At 40.8% G+C, this 21,128-nt stretch overlaps 1 protein-coding gene across 2 annotated transcripts in view; it reads right to left on the bottom strand.

The window, feature by feature from the left end:
- RELN (reelin) overlaps positions 1 to 21,128 on the bottom strand; it is a 307,068-nt gene that overhangs the window by 15,967 nt on the left and 269,973 nt on the right. For both annotated transcript variants that reach the window (XM_052789505.1, XM_052789506.1), the window contains exons 45-57: positions 19,630 to 19,879; positions 17,030 to 17,198; positions 13,670 to 13,810; positions 12,133 to 12,310; positions 11,123 to 11,316; positions 10,340 to 10,596; positions 9,412 to 9,566; positions 8,375 to 8,589; positions 7,519 to 7,696; positions 4,804 to 4,979; positions 2,792 to 2,898; positions 2,131 to 2,373; positions 1,437 to 1,612 (exon numbers count right to left, since the gene is read on the bottom strand). In XM_052789505.1, coding sequence (XP_052645465.1) covers positions 1,437 to 1,612; positions 2,131 to 2,373; positions 2,792 to 2,898; positions 4,804 to 4,979; positions 7,519 to 7,696; positions 8,375 to 8,589; positions 9,412 to 9,566; positions 10,340 to 10,596; positions 11,123 to 11,316; positions 12,133 to 12,310; positions 13,670 to 13,810; positions 17,030 to 17,198; positions 19,630 to 19,879 — 2,439 coding nt within the window. The remainder of the gene's footprint in view (positions 1 to 1,436; positions 1,613 to 2,130; positions 2,374 to 2,791; positions 2,899 to 4,803; positions 4,980 to 7,518; positions 7,697 to 8,374; positions 8,590 to 9,411; positions 9,567 to 10,339; positions 10,597 to 11,122; positions 11,317 to 12,132; positions 12,311 to 13,669; positions 13,811 to 17,029; positions 17,199 to 19,629; positions 19,880 to 21,128) is intronic.

The following is a 21,128-nucleotide window of genomic DNA, read 5'->3' as shown; positions in this document are numbered from 1 at the left end:
ATTTTACTTCATTGCTACTGTTATTTTCAAATAGAATCCTAACACTACGTTCCTGAAGTTCAAATTAAATATCTAAACAAACATTGTTTCTGAAACACAAAGATGTGGTAGCTACTTGGCATTTCAGAAAGTGAAGTACCTAACTATGTATTAATTACCTATCGAATTTATAACTCAAAATGATAAACATGTGGATATAAACTTCAGTCAATCCAATTTAAGAACAGAATTATTCTGAATATTTAAAACAATAAATATATTTGTGTCATATTAGAGTGGAAAGATAACAGTACCCAAGGTACTGTACTGAATAGATAACAAAAAGCTAAATTTTAAGAGCTTCAAAACCAAATGGCAGTCATGCACAAGAGCTGAGTTCTTAGTTTAGAAATAAAATCTTTGTTGTGCCTGGTGAAGAAAAAGGAGGAGAGAGTCAGGAGAGAAAAACTTTGCAATGAGATTTTAGTAATATGAACTATTAAATGCTGATTTGTTATCATAATCTTGGCCTTAAAATAGAGGAAAAATATGACAGGCTGGGTAAAATAAGCAGCTTGGGGGGGGTCTTGGCATTCAGTAGTAAAAAGCATGTCAGACTCCTTTTTTATATAATGTCTTTGAAGGTGGCATGCTGTGTGAGTGGGAGAAGCAGTGCTTTAGGGATTATCCTAGTCAATATAAAATAGACAACAATGTTGAGAAAAGCTGAAAAAAATTGATTAGTGGAAGATGGAAAATTTTGGAACCGTCTTGTCAAACAGAAAAGCAAGAAAAAAAACATAACAAGAAAATGGATGACTATTTTGATAACCCTGCTTTCCTACTAGTTTCTGGCTTATTTAAGACGTGGTGCTTGGGGAAGGGCTTAGAACGTATCTGTACAACAAGTACATGTTGCCTTTGGCCCTATGCAGAATTCTACTGTAAAACAAAGTAAAATATTCAGAAATGTTTCTCTGATTGTTTAGATCATTTGCCATGACACAAGTAAGTAGAAGGGGTACTTCTGCTAGAGCACTTTTGCATTTTCCATATGCCACTCTTCTCCAGCCTGCCTCTACCTTGCTGTTTCTGCTTATTCACAAATTAGAGGAAAATGGCATACATTGCATGGTGTGTATTCTCACCTTAGAAAATAATTCCTACTGTATCTGATGATCCAGTAATTTCAAGAAAAAGGGATGAGACTTCCAATCCCTCTCAGTAACCCCCAAAGCATACAGACAGTCAGAATAATTTGACATTTAACATTCATGCAATCTTTCTGGTTCTCATTACCTACACTTCAGAATTTTCTTTAAATTCTAATAAAAAGTCATTATTAATTATTCATCCAATAGGCCATTCTAGTTGGAAGAAGAATAATTTCTGGAGACACATTAGATGATTTTTCATTGCATAGTTTACTTTGGAGAGAGAGAGAGAACATTTCTTACTTTAAACTGCATCATGTATCCTGGCTGTATAATGAGCTCCCTGGAGGACAGGATGTTGTGTGTTTTGTCTTTTTTCTTATTTGGCCAGTAGAGATGGAATGATGGATTTCCACAGAACCCTGCAGTCCTGACTGCATTAGGGTAAAAACTCCAGTTTTCTTCATGAGAGGTGCCTTCTGTTAAGATGAGTTAAATACAATTACTGCATTGTCTCAGTAAACATCAAGGCTTAGTAATGAATCCATAGAATCACTAGATACAGTACTTTAGTGATATATACATTAAATATATGCTACCTGTCATGACACACAGTAAGCAAGCTACTAACAGACATAATAAAAACATCAGCTCCAGAGAGGTTATTAAAATGTTAAAATAATAGTACTTTAAAAAAATATGATTAAATAAAGCTTTATTACCAGGATTTTAAATGAAATGAGTTGGACTGAAAGAAAAATTTTTGCTTTTCTTATACGTATATACATATATATACACACATACATATCTGAACATACATGTATATATATATTTACACACCACTATTACTAGCATGAAGAATAACATATAAACAGCATTAGTCTACAAAATGAAAAATTTGCAGAGTTAAAAAAAAGAAGTGTGCTTGCAAGCTCACAGGGCTTATCTTAGATAAGATAATGCCAGACAACAGATTAGCTGTCACAGCCTGTCTTACCGTCATCAAACGTATCTACCAGCTGGCTGGGGTTGATCTCTGCTCCTCCGATCAGGATGTTATCCAGCGCCCACTGTGCCCGGTCAGGGCCTGAAACCACAATCCCGTTGCTGATGGTAAAAGGTTGCCACCAGCGCAAGCGGGTTGTATTGGTCAGAGCGTGTTCGGGGAGGAGGATGTAGTCATGCCTGACCGAGATGTATTTTTGATAATCCATCTCATGAAGCAAAGTCCAGGATATCCCTAGAATGAAAAGATGCAGGTTTAGTAATAAAAACAAGTGTATGGTAGAATCTTCTAAAAGATTAAAGGAAGACAATAGGAAATAAAAAATAATAGCTATGGTCTTCTGATAGACAAATCTTAACTTCTAAGGGTGGTTGGCAACTGTTACTCATTGCAAGAGCAATCTTGTAAGGGTATAAAGGAATCAAATTGGCTGGAAGCCACCGATTACTGAAATCAGGCAGGAGTATTATGGAAAACTCCTGAGCAATAGATGGAAATTTTAGATGGGGAAAAAAATTCGCAAGGACAAAAATAACTTTACAATTAAAAATTATCTTATTATTTTGGATGTCTCTGACAACCTCTCAGATATTGATGGTGCTTGAATACAGAACAAGGCTGTAGCTTAGCTGAAACTACAGGATGTACTTGCCTCCATCAATGGAATAGTCTAGCAGCACTCCCTCCTTTCTGCAAGTTGGTCTGTGGCATGTTGTCATGTTGTTTTCACTCCCAATTCTGCCCCAGTACTGTAGAAACCTAAGAGTAAATGTATACATTTACATCTGTTAAAGATCTGCACAAATTGAGAAGTTTGCTTTCTGTTAGCAGATGTGCTGTAAATGTTCAAAATGCCAGCATTTTAAAGCAAGTAACATCAATGTACAAGTAGAACAAAGGTTCCTAAAAACATGGCCTAGTAATTCTCATGGGAACCTCATGAAATTCAGCAAAGTCCTGCCCTGGGGAGGGACTAACTCCTTGCAATGGTACCGCCTGGGGACTGACTGACTGGGAGCCACTTTGCAAATGGTTCCCTGGGAGTCCTGGTGGAAAGGGAGCTCAAAGTGAGTTAACAAGGTGCCCTTATATCAATGAAGGACATAAAAGAAGTTGATACACTGAGGCAAGGTCAGTGGAGGCTACTGGCATGGTTGAGGCTGGAGCATGTGCCCTGTGAGGAGAGGCTGAGGGACCAGGGCTGTTTCAGCCTGGAGAAGATGGCTGGGACTGGGAGACAGTGGTCACACATCGAAAAAAGGGAGGTTCTGATTGGATATAATGGGGGGGGGGGAAATCACTGTGAGAGTAACTCAACACTGGAACAAGCTGTCCAGAGAGACTGTAGGATCTCTGTCCTTGGAGTTTTTTCAAGACCCAATGGGACAAAGCCCTGAGCAATGTGGTCTGAATTCAGTGTTGACCTGGCTTTGAGCGTGTGGTTGGACTAGAGACTCCCCGAGGCCCCTTCCTTCCTGAAAGGTTGTGTGATTCAGCGAACTCTTGGTGAATTACAGAAGTGAGAGTGTGTAGCTTCATTAAAGCCATACAGTCAAGGTAAATGATGTTGAGGTTGTCTTCTACACCATGTCCTTAGCTTGTCTAAACTGACATAATCCCACTGCTCTCCAGTTAAGTCATCCTTTTCTACAGCACATGAGTGGAGTGGGTCTTGTACAGGCATCCAAGAGAGGACAACTGGCAGAGGTTATGTTCTGAACTCAGTGGGAGACTGTCCTGGTTTCAGCTGGGATAGAGTTAATTTTCTTTCTAGTAGCTGGTATAGTGTTATGTTTTGGATTTAGCAGGAGAAGAATGTTGATAACACTGATGTTTTCAGTTGTTGTTAAGTAGTGTTTAGACTAAGTCAAGGATTTTTCAGCTTCTCATGCCCAGCCAGCAAGAAGGCTGGAGGGGCACAAGAAATTGGGAGGGGACACAGCCAGGGCAGCTGACCCAAACTGGCCAAAGGGATATTCCATACCATGTGATGTCATGCCTAGTATATAAACTGGGAGGAGTTGGCCGGGAGGGACAGATCACTGCTCGGGAACTGACTGGGCATCGGTTGGTGGGTGGTGAGCAATCGCATAGTGCATCACTTGTTTTGTATATTCCAATTCTTTTATTATTATTGTAATTTTATTATTGTTATTATTATCATTATTTTCCTCCTTTTTGTTCTATTAAACTGTTCTTATCTCAACCCACGAGTTTTGCTTTTTTTCCCCAATTCTCTCCCCCATCCCGCTGGGTGAGGAGGAAGTGAGCGGCTGTGTGGTGCTTAGTTGCTGGCTGGGGTTAAACCACAACAGAGACACAGCTGGTGACGCCAGGAGTGGAGACAGCAATGCCCAGGAGACTGCAGTATCTCGCCACTTTGCAGGACAGGCATTGCTGACCCTAGGACATTCCTGGGAAGGGGGACCTGCTGCTTCACCTGGACATGGCAGACCCTTCCCACTGTGCTAGGGTGAGCCTTGCTCTCTGTGACTTATCTGAAAGCATCATTGCCTTGACTATCATAATCTCCTCAGTGTCTACCTGAGATAGTGCTATGATTGTGGTGTCCTAGGAATTCCCTGAGCTACAAGCTATGTCGCCTGCTGCTTTGCCAGCGTTTAACAGAGTTCCCCATTAAAATGACACGGAAACATGACCTACTTTGCTCCCCGCAGGTCCAGGTCTTGAGTGACAGCCTGCCTCACAGTCGCACCTCCAAAATACAGAGTTGTATCTTCTGCGAGAATCCCACACTCAGTACATGTATTTCCACCTTCTAAGGACATCCATAGATCTGGTTTAATTTCTTCATTGTCAAAGCGCTCTTTCAGGAAAGTCTGTAAGTAAGGTGTTTAACATAAAGCACAGGTAATTATGATCTTAGGCCTTTCTGATGACCACAGCTGGAACTGACCTAAACATGTTTGAAGGGCTCATGAACACTGTAAAAAATTTTTTTCAGAGTGACTGAACATAATCACTTTTGGCTGAATATTTAGCCACTTGAACTGTATTGGCTAAATGTGAAATATGTTAGGGCTAAATTTTAAAATACTTGGGAGGTAATCCAGCACACTAAAATTTGCATGTGCAAATGAATGGGTATATCACGTTTGCGCAGCAAGGTTTTGGTAGCTGGGAGGCTACAGGGGTGGCTTCTGTGAGAAGCTGCTAGAAGCTTCCTTGATGTCCGACAGAGCCAATGCCAGCCGGCTCCAATACAGACCCGCCGCTGGCCAAGGGCGAGCCCATCAGCGACGGTGGTAGCGCCTCTGGGAGAACAGATTTAAGAAAGGGAAAAAAAGTTGCAGTGGGCACAGAAATGGCAGCCAGAGAGAGAAGTGAGAACATGTAAGAGCAACAGCCCTGCAGACCCCCAGGTCAGTGCAGAAGGAGGGGGAGGAGATGCTCCAGGCGCCGGAGCAGAGATTCCCCTGCAGCCCGTGGGGAAGACCATGGTGAGGCAGGCTGTCCCCCTGCAGCCCAGGGAGGTCCACGGTGGAGCAGATATCCACCTGCAGCCCGAGGAGGACCCCACGCCAGAGCAGGGGGATGCCCGAAGGAGGCTGTGACTCCATGGGAAGTCCGCACTGGAGCAGGCTCCTGGCAGGACTTGCAGATCTGTGGAGAGAGGAGCCCACGCTGGAGCAGGTTTGCTGGCAGGACTTGTGACCCCACGGGGGACCCATGCTGGAGCAGTCTGTGCCTGAAGGACCGCAGCCCATGGAAGGGACCCACGCTGGAGCAGTTCATGAAGGACTGCAGCCCAAAGGAAGGACCCACATTGGAGCAGTTCGTGAAGGACGGCAGCCCATGGGAAGGACCAACGTTGGAGAAGTTTGTGGAGGACTGTGTCCCATGGGAGGGACCCCACGGTGGAGCAGGGGAGGAGTGAGGAGTCCTCCCGCTGAGGAGGAAGGAGCGGCAGAGACAACGTGTGATGAACTGACCCCAACCCCCATCCCCCATCCCCCTGTGCTGCTGGAGAGGGGGAGGTAGAGAAAATTGGGCGTGGAGTTGTGCCTGAGAAGAATGGAGGGGTGGAGGGAAGGTGTTTTAAGATTTGGTTTTATTTCTCATTACCCGTCTCTGATTTGATTGGTAATAAATTAAACTAATTTCCCCAAGTCAAGTCTGTTTTGCCCGTGACAGTAATTGGTGAGTGATCTCTCCCTGTCCTTATCTCGACCCATGAGTCTTTCATTATATTTTCTCTCCCCTGTCCAGCTGAGGGAAGGAGTGATCGAGCAGCTTTGGTGGGCACCTGGCATCCAGCCAGGGTCAACCACCACAATGGGTCTTATTCAAAACTGTGGTTATTTAAGAGTATGTAACACCACTCCAGTACATATCTAGTATGTGTGGGAGAAATTGCTATTCTGTATTTTTTCCCCCAGCAAAACCAGTACTGCAATGAAATTTTAGGGTTATTGTAATGAATATGCATTTATGCTACTGTATGCACAAATATTTGTAGAGAAAACCATCTAGAATATATCTCTGATTTCCACTTACCTCCAGGTATGCAGTAAAAGCAATGCCATGAGTGAAATCCTTGCTTTAAGGAGATAGTAGTAAAACTCCCCTAGAATTGCTAGCATTTTATCCCAAATGTCCTTAATGTGAAGAATACATTACTAATTAAAAATTGCAAACATATAATATTTGTCCATGTAATTAGTATCTCAGATGAAAAACAGAAGGTTATAATAATTCAAATGACATGATAAATGAAAAGTTAAATAGTTACATTCTCTTTAGACAGAATGCTGCTTAACCTGTTGTTTCTGTGGAGCGCATACCTATTCTGTTCTTATCTGATGTAGAAAAAATGAGATGGTAAACACTGCATTTTAAACTAATTTGGGGTTCCTTACATATTCTTTTCTAATATGTTAAATTTTAAAAATATTTTAACTTTTAAATTAGCAATATCTAACTAGATTTCACTCACTTGTTATAGGGTAACACTACTAATAGCTAGGTGAATTAATTTTATGTAATTTTATGTCATTTTCTTGTATTATTTACTTCAATAAGCTCTTTCATAATAAAGACAATCTTTCTACAGGTCTTGATCAAATATAATCATATGTGCAAGCGTGATTTAGATCATATAATGATGATCTAAGGATGAACAGTGAACTTTATCACAGCTTTTTCGGGCAGTGTTACTTGCAAAGGAATAAACCTGTCCTTCGATACTGCAGTAATAGTTTTGTTAAAAAATGATAAAAGGGCTGAAAATGGATTTGAGTATCTTTAGGCTGACAGGAATCAAAGCTAAATTTCCAGTGGCATCGATCTCTCCTCTCCCTCTCTTTCTCAGCCAAACACATGGCAAAATTCACTCCTTAAAACATGCAGTAAAATTACCTTCAATGTTTGTGTCAGATAGCAGTTTGGACCCGAATACCCAGGATCACAGATGCATTGCTCATTCAGGCAGTCTCCATGACCTCTACAGTTTTCCAGACAACCAGGGCCCAGATAGAAATTATCGATGGCCCACTGCATATCTGAGTATTTCTGGTAGAACCGAAACCTCACGGGACTAGATATAAAGGAATGAAGAAAAACAAGACATATGTATAAAACAACTTTCCTCAATTGAAAAAAGGTGGGTGAAACACAATATGCTTATGACTGTACTATGCTCCAAGCTTCCACAAGTAATATCTGGCAGTATGTGTTGAAATTGATTTTATACATATCTGTATCTTCTTCTTCACGTGTGTACTAACTGTGATCTATGGATGGATTCCAGACACTGCTGAAGCTGGAAAAAGCTATTCCAGCTTCTTGCAAGAGAATTTCAATTTTGGTTATACTTCCTGAGTAGATTACTCAAAGAATATAAAATATTTTACTTTTACAGAAAAAGACAAATGGTTTGCATATGTGCGGACTAGTGCAGACAATAAGGGTAACTTTTCCACTCAGTAAGGTCATAAATCTACTCTTTAAGTGACCGCAGCTGTCTGAACAGAGCAGAACATGCTGTACAGGAGCAGACTGCAGAGAAGCAAGGATAACTTTGCTGGTTGTTCAGACCAAGAGTCACGGTCAATCTTGGTTGATAGGAAATAAAATTATGCAGCATACAAAATGAATGTGAACGCTGCTAGTCTGCACTTTCCTTGAAAGAAAATGAATAGGCAGATGTGTCCCCTGTTGTGTTTTCCAGAAGGTACTGAATCCAAGACAAAATGACTACTGAATTCATACTTACTTGCCCACAAGGTTTTCAGGCAGTGAGTAAGTTACTCTTTTCCATCCTTTTGTGGGAAAGAAGACAGATGGCTGTGAAACACTTCCAGAACATTTTGGATCCGCTGGTAAACACTGAGGTACTAAGTAACTCCAGCTAACGCCAAAGTCAGTGGAATACTGCACATGGACCTGATTTTGTGCAAGTTTTTCTGAGGTTTTACATCCAACAGAAACCTAATAAGGAAGAGAGCATAAGTAAATTAGAATTAATTGTGGTGGTGTTTAGAGTTTAAAAAAATGTTTGAACCTGAAAACCGACTGCAGAATTTTGCTTGAAGTGATGGCAGTAACAGTGCTTGTATGGTACCAATCATCTGCAGATCTCATCAATATTCCCAAGACTGAGAACAGGCACCATATTCTGAGTTTCATTTTCTTCTAGCTATCTCACATTTCTGGATTTCCAGGTTTTGATGCTTGTGCCTTATACCCCAGTACACCATAATTAATAAAGTTAATGTCCCCTCCCCACAATCTAAGACTTGAGTATTTCAGAGGAGGGCACCCAGCTCGATTATGTTAGGCGGACCGTCTTTATGGGACAGATGTGCAACGAGCTCTTACAACTTCCATATATTGATGGGTTATTTCTTTAATTTAGGTAAAGGGCTGTATGAAGGGTGGTTTGGGTGCAGGTTTGATGTGAATGCATGACAGCCTAGGAGTGGTGTGGACTACTTTGGAGCTGCTTTTCATTCACCAAGCAGCTGTAACAAAATAGGCACCTTGTATATGTGTAATATCCATATTACATGATGGCCATACAACTGCTGTGCTGGAAGAGAAGTCTGTGTCACCTCCGAGAACAGCCTGTGGTATTAAAGCTGACCAACACAGAGTAGGTGAGAAAAAATGAGGATGGCCTAATAGTAACACTTTTCCCTGCAGGGAATGGCTCATGCATAGGCCTATATGTCATCCTACTTCCTGAAAAATCTACTTAGACATGGAGAAAGATGTGTTTTTGAATAATTATATTGCAGACAGAGATTTTACCTTGAACTGCATAATCCAACCCTCTGTAGGAGTCAGGTCGTGGGTGACTGCGTAGACCTCTCTGCCATCATGGCTCCCGCAGATCATGACACCATCAGGAGAATCACAAAACCTCTCAATTGAGCAATCATCATGGAATAACCAGTGTTCATTCACTTGAAAATAAATGGCAATGTCAGTAATATACAATGACAATATAAATTAAAGAAAACAGGGAGTAGTGTTAACTACTAAAGGTGATTCATGGCTTTATTTTTCAGCCTATGTGAGAATTATTTAGTACTGCTCCTGAGAATGTCAGTACCCCATCATTCCCATGTACATATTTATTAAATTTATCACATTAATTGCTCAAGCACTTCTTACTACTCTCTAACATAGGCATTATAGCATTATTTTTTAATGTTCAAGAAGTAAGGATCTGAGATCTACTCAAAACATAAACTTCTGTTGCACTGGACATTATGGGAGAACTTTTTAATGGGTGCTGCCTACATGTCTGCACAAAGCATACCCCAGCATTGTTAGCTGTTAAACCTTGTAAACATCCAGAAATACATCCTCTACAAAATTTAGTTCTAAAATGTAACAACTTCCCCAAAGAATGTTTAAAAAAGTTAGGAAATAGGAAACAGATACTCAGGTTAAGAAATCTGCTTAGAATAACCTGGCACTTTTTAATCCTCTTTTTTTTCTTTGAAGAGAAATTAATCTTCTAAGTAAATTCATGCAGTAAAAAAAGAAAAGTTACATTACATCTTTTCATTTTGCATTTTGTGAACTAAAAACAAAACACAAGACCCCCTATAGCGATGGTATTGTCTGTGATATCCATCACAGTAAGACAAAGATTCAGAGGCTCAGCAAGATTTGGAAATTGCTGCACTGACTTCTTGCTTTTTAACTTAGATCCACGTGAAACCTTTACCTGTAGTTTTGTCTTCCATGATCATGTCAAAGGCGATCCTCCCGGTGGGCCCTGCATCGGCAGGGGAGCGTTCATGCTGCGGCAGGGGAGCACTGCTGAATGTGTCGAGCATCACCGTCCTCTGGTCAGCTGAGCCGGAGATCAATACGTTGTCGATAGCCCAGTCGTTCTGATCCAGGCCATCGTGTTTAGGCTGCCACCAGCGGAAGCGCGTCCCAATGGTTTTGGCATCATAGGGAAGGAGGATGTTCACAAAGCTGAAATAAAAAGTGGAAATTAGTTGTAGGAAAGCCACAAGAGGAGGACACTTCTCAATGCTCTGTGCCAGGTGCTTTGACCAGGTCCACTCCTGTTGTTTCCTAGAGTATGTGGAAGTTGGGAAAGAAGGAAAAGACTGGGTGATCTAGCCTATATTCCCCTATGGGAGATTGCTGAAACAAAAACCTTCCTGATCACTCCCAATGTCATCCCTGGGACAGGGGCTCAGAGCAAGGTGGGAAGGGCCAGCAGCCAGACTGTGGCATGGTTTGAGCAACCTCATGTGCTTCAACGGTACTTATGGGACCAAATGCAATGGTCTAGACTCGCAGGGTAAGACCATAAGGTCCTAATTAAGGCAAGTGTTAAGAAGGAGAATGTCCACAAGAACTGGACAGGCTGAACTCTTAAAGATCTGACATCCAAACCACAGCACTAATATGTCCCACAGGTTCTTACGAAACATTCAAGGCCACCTTCCTTTAGTACAGGAAATTATATAGGCAGAAGAAGGTAACTACAAACCCGGGCTTGCTGAACTGATCATAGAAAATTTCCATTAAGAGGCTCCAGGTGATTCCACCATTCACAGAATACTCCAGCAGCACTCCTTGGTTGCGGTTGTTAGGAGTTATCAGACATCCATACATGAAATAAAACTGGATGAATTCTGCACTGGTGAGGTTCAAGTCCACTGTAACTAACATACGGCTGCAACCCTTAAAAGCAATGAAAAAATATGTTGGCTGGTGTTGGCTGGCAAAACTTACAGATATAAAAAGTGTTAGACTATGCAGTCACTATTAATACGACTTCATGTTGTAAAATCTTCAAAATTGTACAAAATTATACTAATTATAACCAAGGTAAAGCTACAACAGAACAATAAATGTTCTTCCCTGAGGACATAATTTCAGTTATGTTCCATCTTAAAAATTCCTGTTGTGTATTCATACACGTTGCTACTTGTACCTACAGCTTTACAACATTCAGTATCAAGAATTGTATTCACCTTTCTTCTGAATACAAGAGTTAAAAAAATCCATGCCTCCAGTGTAAAACACATGGTTTTCCATGCAGAATTAATGAATCACTGTTTATGTGCTAATGGCTCAATTTATGCAAACCATCAAATGGCACAGCAATTTTAATATGTGTGTTGTTCCATAATCCCTTATATATTTCACATTGCTTCATTGCTTAGTCTATTAGTTAGTGGTGCCTACTTAGTCCTGCTGGAAGGAAATGGAAATGTAACATGTCTGTTTGTTAGTTTATTTTAGAAAACTTGCATCAGTTTGAAACTAGTTATAAATGTGTATGGAAGAGATCTACAAGCATACCATTTTTTCTGGCTGGCCCTACTCTGTAGGACCTGTCTGACTTTGACCTTCAGCTAGGCAAAGGATATAAATTTTTTTTGTATGTTAAATATGTTATGCTGATGTTTTTTAACACCTTGCTATTTAACTTTTTAAATCAGTCCCATTTATACTGTCAAATGGAGTGAGTTGGCCCCCGTGCTGAGCACACACCCCGCTGAAGTGAAGAGCCATCCCAGAGGCTACCGCCCCGCAGACTGTGCTCAGTTTGCCCCCATTCACTGTCAGCCAGTTCTGGTTCGATGGCGAGCGATTGAAGTTATCTTTCAGTTGTGTCGGAAGGGGGGTCTCTGGCTCGTCACAATACAGCCCACCCCAGTGTTCATCGCAGCTGCAGAGAAAAACAAATGCAAAATTCAGCTGGCAAAGGCTCTGCATGGAGGTTTAATCAGTGCCATGTTATTCCACATTAAGGTGCCATCTTATTCCGTGCAGAGGTAGTCTGCATCATTTACTAGCGCACAACTGGTATATGGGGGTTTCAAACATCTGCCACTTCTTGTAGTTAATATGAAACAAAAATGACTTTAGGAAGGCTAGTATTACGTATCATTCAAGCTGCTAATACAGCACAGAGTAAAATCAGTAAAATACATTGTACTTGAATAGATAAACCTAAGAGAATGTGCCAAGCCTAACAATGTTCCGCTAATGTTAAATTTTAAGTAAGTTTCTGTAAAATTTTAGTGGATGGGTACTTTCCTGTTGTTTCTTTATATAGTTCCCCTTTTTTTTCTCCTCTGAAAAACCTTCTTATATTGTGTCAAAGATTGGATAACGGCATGGAAATGTGTTCTGCTACTATGCAGATTCCACCAGGGAGATCGTGCCTTGGTACTTCAGTGCTGTCAGGATAGAGGACAACACAATAATATGTCTATTCTGCAGTGGAATATATTTCTAACAAACACAGTCACAGCACAATTATACAACCATTCTCCCATTTCTGTTGCCATTTGTGGCTGGAAAAAAGCAATACATCCATCTGGAAGGTATTTCTCTGTTGCCAGACAGACAAATCTGGGGAGATCTGGTTGTTGTTTGTTAGCTTTGCAGGGCTCTATGTGGGCTGTTATACAGACAGTTTGAGGATCAAGCCAGTCTGCCTCCACTGGCAAACCCTACCATGGAGCAGAGGCATCAGGCCATCAAGCCAACACCAGTCCCAAGGCAAAACCTGGCCCTGTGAAGAACTGGTGTACATCGTTCTGCTTAGTGGACGTGTCCCACCTCCAGCCCAGGTCCTCTGCACCCAGCACCAGGACGAGGGCACAGGGACACAGCGTGAAACCTCTTGGGAATAAGGATGACATCTTCTGGGAAGCTCCAGGACTGTATATCCCTAGAGGGGTGTGCAAACTGAAGGGGTCCCTTCTCCCTACCTGGTGGGAGGGGAGCCAAGATGCAGCATAGGCAACAGCAGAGGTGATGCATTGCCACTGAGGAAAGGACCAGCCAGCATCACCTATGATGCGCGAACAGGCAGAGGTCTGGCAGAGCTAACCCCTGCACTTACCCTTCCTCTAGTTATTTCTGTTCCCAAGTGGTCCCAGTGCCCTGCTCAGTTTTAACAGCTAAATCAACCTTCCTTTTAAAAAATGTATCAAAGTCTTTCCCGCAAGTTCATTAACATGACAGAAGGAGTGAAATGCTACAGCGCTGGGCAGGACAGGGAATAAATGGCACTCACACACAGTTGTCTTGTGTGCACTTCCCATGGCCACTGCACATGTCTATGCAACCATCCCCAATGTAGATATTATCAATTGCCCATGTTTGCTGCTTATCGAAAGGAGCAGGCTGGTGCCAGCGGAAACGAGTTGCTTGAGACCTTTGGGAGAGAAAGAAAAACAGAAAGGTAGTATTTCTAGCTAAGCTAATCTTTATTTTGACTGAAAGGAAACATCAGTCTTGAGGATAGACTCCTCCTGGAAGATTTGTTTGGTATCAACACAACCCAGGGCTGATTCCTGACAACGACAAGGTCCCTGAAAAGCCAAGAACAGGGTGCCCGGATTTGGAGAGCAGGACAAAGCACAGGTGCTCGGTAGCATGCTGAAAGTGCAGGAGGTGGGAAAGGGATCACTGGTGAGAGCAAAGCAAGTGGACTGTGGTTGGTGCAGTGGAGAAGAGGGTAGGAAGAAGGTGGTGTGCCCAAAGGGAAGCTCAGACCAGTCATAGCCACATCCCAGCACAAATCCAAACTTGAGGGATGGCTGGGAGCTGGATCAAGCCAGAATCACCCAAATCCTCCAAGTTTCATCCTGAGCCTGAGTTTTATTGCTTCAGTTCAAGTCAACACACTAACCCAACTTTTTCTCTATGAGTTGTCCCAGCTACAGTTAGGTAAGAGCAGCTCTAGGGAGTGCGTTGGCTCCTAGGCAAGATGCTGCCATTTATAAATCTACAGGGGACAGGTGAGAGCGCCTGTGCAGAACTTGTGGCATGACCCTGGTTTTGCAGTTTCCTCCCTCCCCTCCATCCAGGCCTTGGCTCGGAATGTTAAGAAATTATCTATGGTGTGATCCTGGCTCCTTTCAGTAAATAATTTTCATTTTGTTGATTAAAGGGGGCTTAGCTCCCTATTCAAACACCTTGCTTTGATGTAGCTATATGTGAATTAAGTGTCTCAGCTCCCAAGATAGACGATGAAAACCTAGACAAAACAGTTAGGGGACACCACGTAGCTATTCAGCTCATGCAGCAGTAGATAGCTATATTTGAATAGCTGTGAGTAGATGAATTTCTGTAACTTATCAAAAGTCCCATTTTAAATTCAAGCTAGTCCATGTTTTGCTGTATAGCACTAGATGGCAGCCTTGAACTTTTTGTAGTCCTCTTTTGAAACTCAAAGAGAAGTCACAATTATTGTAAACACCAAAACAAATAAACAGCAAAATTCCCAAAATTTATTCAGTGTAAAAATACACCTTTTATGGTAAGGTCAATGTTATCCTATGAATTATTTCTTTACAAACATGTTACATGAGGTGAATGAATAACAAGTTTATCCAAAGAGAAATCTACTGCTGTGCTGTCTAGATGTTCACCAAATAGCATTTTTAAAAGAAATCCATAAACTGTGAGGAAGTCCTTTAGGAATAAAGACAAGCACCTGTATCTTACACTGCCTGCTTTAGATTTGGTGCTTCACTAACAATTTATGGAGCTGATGCTCCTGGGAGAGGCTTTGTATTTGCATTTGCATTTTAAACTCAGCTCTGAGTAAGTTAAAACTAAGTGTTCATTTCCTTCTACAGGCCAGAGGTTAGATAGCACTCCGGGGTACACGAGCCCTAAAAGGCTACGTTAAGTATGGGTGCTGTGTGCCAGGCCAAGCTCTTGACTACGTAGCCTGCATGTCCCTAAAACTTACAGGAACAAACAATTGGAGACACACACTGCTATTATACAGCTTGAAATAATAAAGTAGCATAAAAATTATATCGCATCTAGACTAAAGGGCCTATTAGCTGCACTATTCCATATTCTAAAGCTTAACGTCCCCCTTGCTTGTGAGCTAAGGTTGTAATAACCTCTCTTATGCAACCCCTATCTTAGTATCTTTGGGAAATGGTATTACTTGAGGCAACAAATACAGTTATTGGATTGGACAGAAGAACAATCTTTGCCTCAGTAGGGCATCAGACTTCTTTTGACATATACTGCTCAAAAAACTTCTCAGTCTTAAAATCACAGTTATTCATAAACCTGAGTTTATCTTGGGTGGTGGATTCCTTTCAGGTCCAAATTCAATTGGTTTGGAACATCAACCCCAGTCCTGATTTATCCTATTCAGCCCCTGAAAGCCCCTCCTGGACAGAAATTTATAGACTTTATACAAGAACTGTTGGGGTAATGGATTTTACAGACAATATGTAGTAAAGCAGTACAAAAGAGGAAGCAGAGGAGATCAATGCTGGGAAGAAGTCCTAAAAAAGCACTACTGACACGAAGCATTGCACTGAAGATAGGGAAGTGTCTAGATGCCCCAAATGATTAGTAATAGAACATGGGCTTTTCCACTACTAGTTTAGGTCTCTGTTTCCAAAATTGTATGTGCATTAGCTGGCATCTTTCATAACAACCTTCTCAAACAGGCATAGGCTCTGCCTGTGCTGTGGTACTTCTGTGCCTGCAGTTAGCTCAATCTATGCCTATGGGAGGATCTTGCGCTCAGCAACAGGAGCAAAGCTGTAGAGTCAAGTTCCGAGACCCTAATGTCCTCGCTACCTGTGTTTGCAGGGCTTTAATTTGGGCTAGCTCTACGCTGGCTTTATCAGGTATGACTGCATGGAGAACAGTCACAGCTATCACTGCAAAACAGCACATCAAGAAGGATGCAAACTGGAAGGCTGAACTACCCAGTTGTCCCTAGATGGATCTTTTTGACAAACAAAACAAAAATCCAGCAGTTTTCAGGGCATTGGAGGGAACAGCATGGCCAGCACTCTCAATAGCACTGTCAGTCCCAAACAGCTCCTTTCACTGCAACCTCCCAACAAATCCCACAATTTTTCTTCCCTCAAAGACAAAAGAATGTAGGAAAAGGAAGAGAAGGTGAAAATGGGGCATGTGTAAAAACAACGACGGGAGCATCAAAGCTGAGAGAGACACAAAGGATACAAGGAATGCACAGAAAAACAAGAAGCCTGGAAAGTGCTACATTTAAAACACCAGCTCATTGCCAACAACACCAAGCACAGGGTGCAGTGGGGATTCAGCCAGTCCAATTAGCTACCAAAACAACCAGAATTTAGTGAGGCTGATGATAACATGAGATTCTTTAAAAAGTTCCCTCATCCTTCCCCAGGACAAGACAGACAAGAATTTCCTATCTTTAAATAACTAAGAAAAGTAAATGCACGTAGTAGCTTTGCAATTTTTATGCAAAGCAGGATGGGGCTTCATTTACTTACACTTACTTGTTGCTATATACATGGACCAAACAAAAATGGCAAGGTACAATTATTTTAACACTGTAATGTATCATGCCTCAATACACAGTTATGCATTTAGATTTATTCCACAGAAAACCAGAGGGAGATACCTAGTGTAGGGAGGCAGAGGCAAAGTAACCCGGGTCCATTTGTTGAAAGTGTCCGAAATGAGAATCCTCTGGAGATGGTACTTGTTGCATTCCACGTTAGTGGGAAGACAGTCTCTCAAAATCGGGTGCCAGGTCAGCCCAAGGTCCACTGAATATTCCAGTTCAATAGCTAAGGGTGGAAATATGGTTAGTTACTTAATTTAGTGACTTACATCCATAGGTCTACAATAAACTGGTAACCCCAGAGAGCATTAGTCCCAAGTCTATGCTGACAAAATTACCACTCAAAACTTTTCAAACCCTTTTGTCAGTAGCACAAAGCTACCCCCTTCGGTGGCAGTGCTGGATACGTTACATGTTGCTGAGCAGGTATAGCTTACAAGAAGGCTGCAGTACTCCTCCGCATCCACCACCTAACTCAAGGGACTGCAGGTGCAAAGACAAAGTCATCTATCAAGTTGCCAGGGTTAAGTCAAGCCAATTTCTGTAGCTGCAGTGTGCAAGAGAGTGATGTGACAGCATCATGACCAGCAACTTTTTTTGTTTTTCAGGCTGAAGGATGAGATTCAGCTGGATGTAATTGTTGTGTAAGGCAGAACAACACTCAAATTCAAACTTTTGGCTCTGTCACAAGATGGTTTACTCACTCTTCCATCCCCCTCCAGATCAGCTCATTTCATTATCCAGCATAAACAATTTAGTTGAGTTTGTTAGTCAGTGAGCTTGTTTTCATTCAAACACAGTCTAGCCATATTGAACTAATGTATTAATTTCTCAGCAAAAATCAGCAATTTCATTGTTTTGATGTTTATGGCTTATAAACTTTTATTATGAAAAATGAAGGTTAGTCAAGCTCACTAAGTACTTCAAGTTAAACTTTTATACAGCCATTAAAAAGTAAATAATAATAGGCACAGAACTGTAACTTGAAGTAAATGTTCCAGCTGCCAGGCATTCTGGCTGTGTAAAACATGGAGCGTGGTTGCACTGACAGGGGTGATAAATCTGCTATCTTTTTAGATTACTACAGACCCATTTCTTCTACCTTCATGCACAGAGAATGACCCTTAATCACCCAATTGGTCCTACTTGATGTCTACGCACAGAAGACAGTGCTATAGAAATACAAGGAGAAGTGGTTACAAACAAGGGTGAGTGAGTTTTTAGTGTTAAATCTCTGTCACCAAAATGAAATGCTTTGCTCATCATGACTGAAAGCATGATTAGGTAGTGTCCTGCCTAATTTAACACTAAGTTAAGATAATGGTAAGTTTAGTAGACAAAGAAACAAAAAAAGAATGACCTGTTTCTTTGCTACTATATAGCTAAGTTGCCAAAACACCTTTAAACTTAGCAGAGATGACCTTAGGATGCCGCAGTCTTTTTAATAACAAAAGGAAAAAAATATTGTTAAGCATGTGAATAAGATATCTCAGTTACTTCCATTGGCTTCAGAACAGCAAAATCAGAGAAGCCACTTCTGGGACTTCATGTAAAACCTTCTTCCATTTTGTTGTGGTTTAACCCCAGCCAGCAACTAAGCTCCACACAGCTGCTCACTCACCCCCCCAGTGGGATGGGGGAGAGAATCAGGGAAAAAAAAGTAAAACTTGTGGGTTGAGATAAGAACAGGACACATTTTTATGCAGAATTCTAGAGAATATTCAGCAGCTCAGTGAATTAACACATGCTACATGCTGCAACAGATTGTATTCTCCTCCTCATAAAAAAAATCTATACCCCAAACCCCTATGCTAAAAGAATGTAATTTAAGATGTACAAACAAGCATTCAAAAGCTAGGAAGACTTATTTCTTGTGCATCTTAAAAGTCACATAATGAACCAATTTTTAATTTCTGTGTGATACGTATTGAGTGCAGAGCATGTTTTTGTTTATATGTGTATATGTGTATGTGTGTATATATACATATACACATATAAAAGCATGCTCTGCACTGAATACACATCATATGGGAAAAAAGGAAGCTAGGTAATTAAAAATTGCATCATTATGTGTATATGTATATATACACATATATGTGCATATATTTATGCATGCATTTATACATGCATACATACATACATATATATACACGTTTATTATTTCATATGGATGATACAAATTTTTGCAGTTGATGCTGACTTAGCGTGTGCCAGATATATGCTGATATAAATGATTTCTTAGTTATACAGGTGCAAGTGAGGTCTGAACTGAGACTTACTTCACGAAAAATGCAAAACCACAAAGCAAGAAACATATCCTGGGAACACCCAGCTGCTTATTATTAGAACCACAAGATCACCCCAAGCAGTGGATACCATATACTGGTAAATGGATTTGAATAAGAAAGACAGCTGTTAGTTTTTTCTTAAATGAACTGAACCGCAACTTAAGTGCTCAGAGAGAATAATGTACTTTAGTTTATCTTAGACTTCAGACCCCTAGAATAAAAAAGATGGTATTACAATTCCTAACAGAAACATGCAGCTTGCTTTTGTTTCTCAGTTCTCATTATGATGAATAATGGAACCAGAAAACAAGTGAACTTTCCTGTACAGGAGAGGAAGAGGAAGGGCAGGAATTACTACGAAGTGATTACCATAACAGGAGTCTGTGACAGAGCAGGATGCTGCAAAATCTATTTGCAAGAAAGAGTCTTCGTTGACAACAATGTCAGTGGTGACAACATAGCGGGTGCTAGCTTTCTCAATGAACACTAGAGCATCCCCAGTAGAGCCACAGACCGGCATCTTTGTTCCACCAGGATGGAGTAGCCACTTTCTACTATCCAGTGTGGTGAAATCATCTTCTAATACTGTATTGCCAGAGATGTTTCCTCCAATAAGAATCTGAAATATTAGGAAAGGAATTGTTATTGAAAAGAAAAAAATGTCTAGAAGTCTTCACAAATATACACGTGACATAGCATCCTGGAGGAGGAAGAGATTTACTGATCTATGCATATATATTCTGCTGGTCCAAAATGGACAAATGTACTTTGTAAAGAGTTTAGGTTATGAGGAAGGGGAATATCTTTTTCCTATAACGGGGTCCTAAAGAGATCAGCTCAGCTATACAAATCTAAAGTTTAGGGAGGTGAATTCCATCCTGGATGAAGTAAAACTGCTCACAAAAATAAATGTTGGTAGGTGCAAAGTGATTACACTGTCTTTTTTCCTACTGACTGTTCAGCTCTACTATAATCTGGTGCACTGCTATCAGATTGCATCTGCTGATAGAACTGGGGAAGTAGGCTCTGTTTTGCCATTGACTGTAAGACGTCAGCATTTTACTATTCATCAGCAAGCAAGGTAGAATTAATCTTCATTTCTTAGTCTGAATTCAGTTTCTGATTGTTCTGAACTAATATAACTACATTCAGTGAAGATAATAGGAATGAAAGAATGAGGATTTTTTCATTTTTAAATGCAGGGATGGGAAGTAAAATTTTGTAACCACAACATTAAACATGGCTGGGAGTTCAGTTTCTGGCCTTCTCCTAAGGACCTGAACTATTTCCTTTAAAAAAACATTCATAAATATTGAAGCAAGTTGAACTTGGAGAGCCCAATAACACGACTTGGAGAGCAATCACTTTAGTGGGGTTTCTTGAAATTTATACCAAGTCATACGAAGCAACACAATAATCTTTATAGAAGCAAATCCCAAATATGAAACAAAACCTTGTTTTCAAATTTAGAAGATGGATATAGATTGACATTTTTCTATAGTTTTTTCTATTACATTCTACCAAGCCAGTTACATATTTGGATAGATTTTAAATGAAGTTTTTTGAAGTTTAAACTCAGACTTGCATGTTGCATGGTAAGGCCTTCTGCAATGTGAACCTGAGGCTCTACCCATGTATAAAAGACTTCCCTAGCTCCAAAATGGGAGTTCAGTATCCTGCATGGAAGGGTGCTTTAAAAACACAAGATTAGCAAACAGTAATTGTGCTCTATTATTTTGCTAGATTACTATAATTCTGGAATATCTTTATACAAAGCATTCTTGCTTGACCCAGTGAAATGACATACATGAACAAATGGGAAATATTAAGACTGAAAACAGTCTAAAGTTGTATTAAAAAAACCAACC

This window comes from Harpia harpyja, chromosome 6 (genome assembly GCF_026419915.1).
Source record: "Harpia harpyja isolate bHarHar1 chromosome 6, bHarHar1 primary haplotype, whole genome shotgun sequence".
NCBI classification, from domain to species: domain Eukaryota; kingdom Metazoa; phylum Chordata; class Aves; order Accipitriformes; family Accipitridae; genus Harpia; species Harpia harpyja.
The sequence above is the reverse complement of the archived record's forward strand: the minus strand, read 5'-3'. Positions and strand labels throughout refer to the sequence as shown.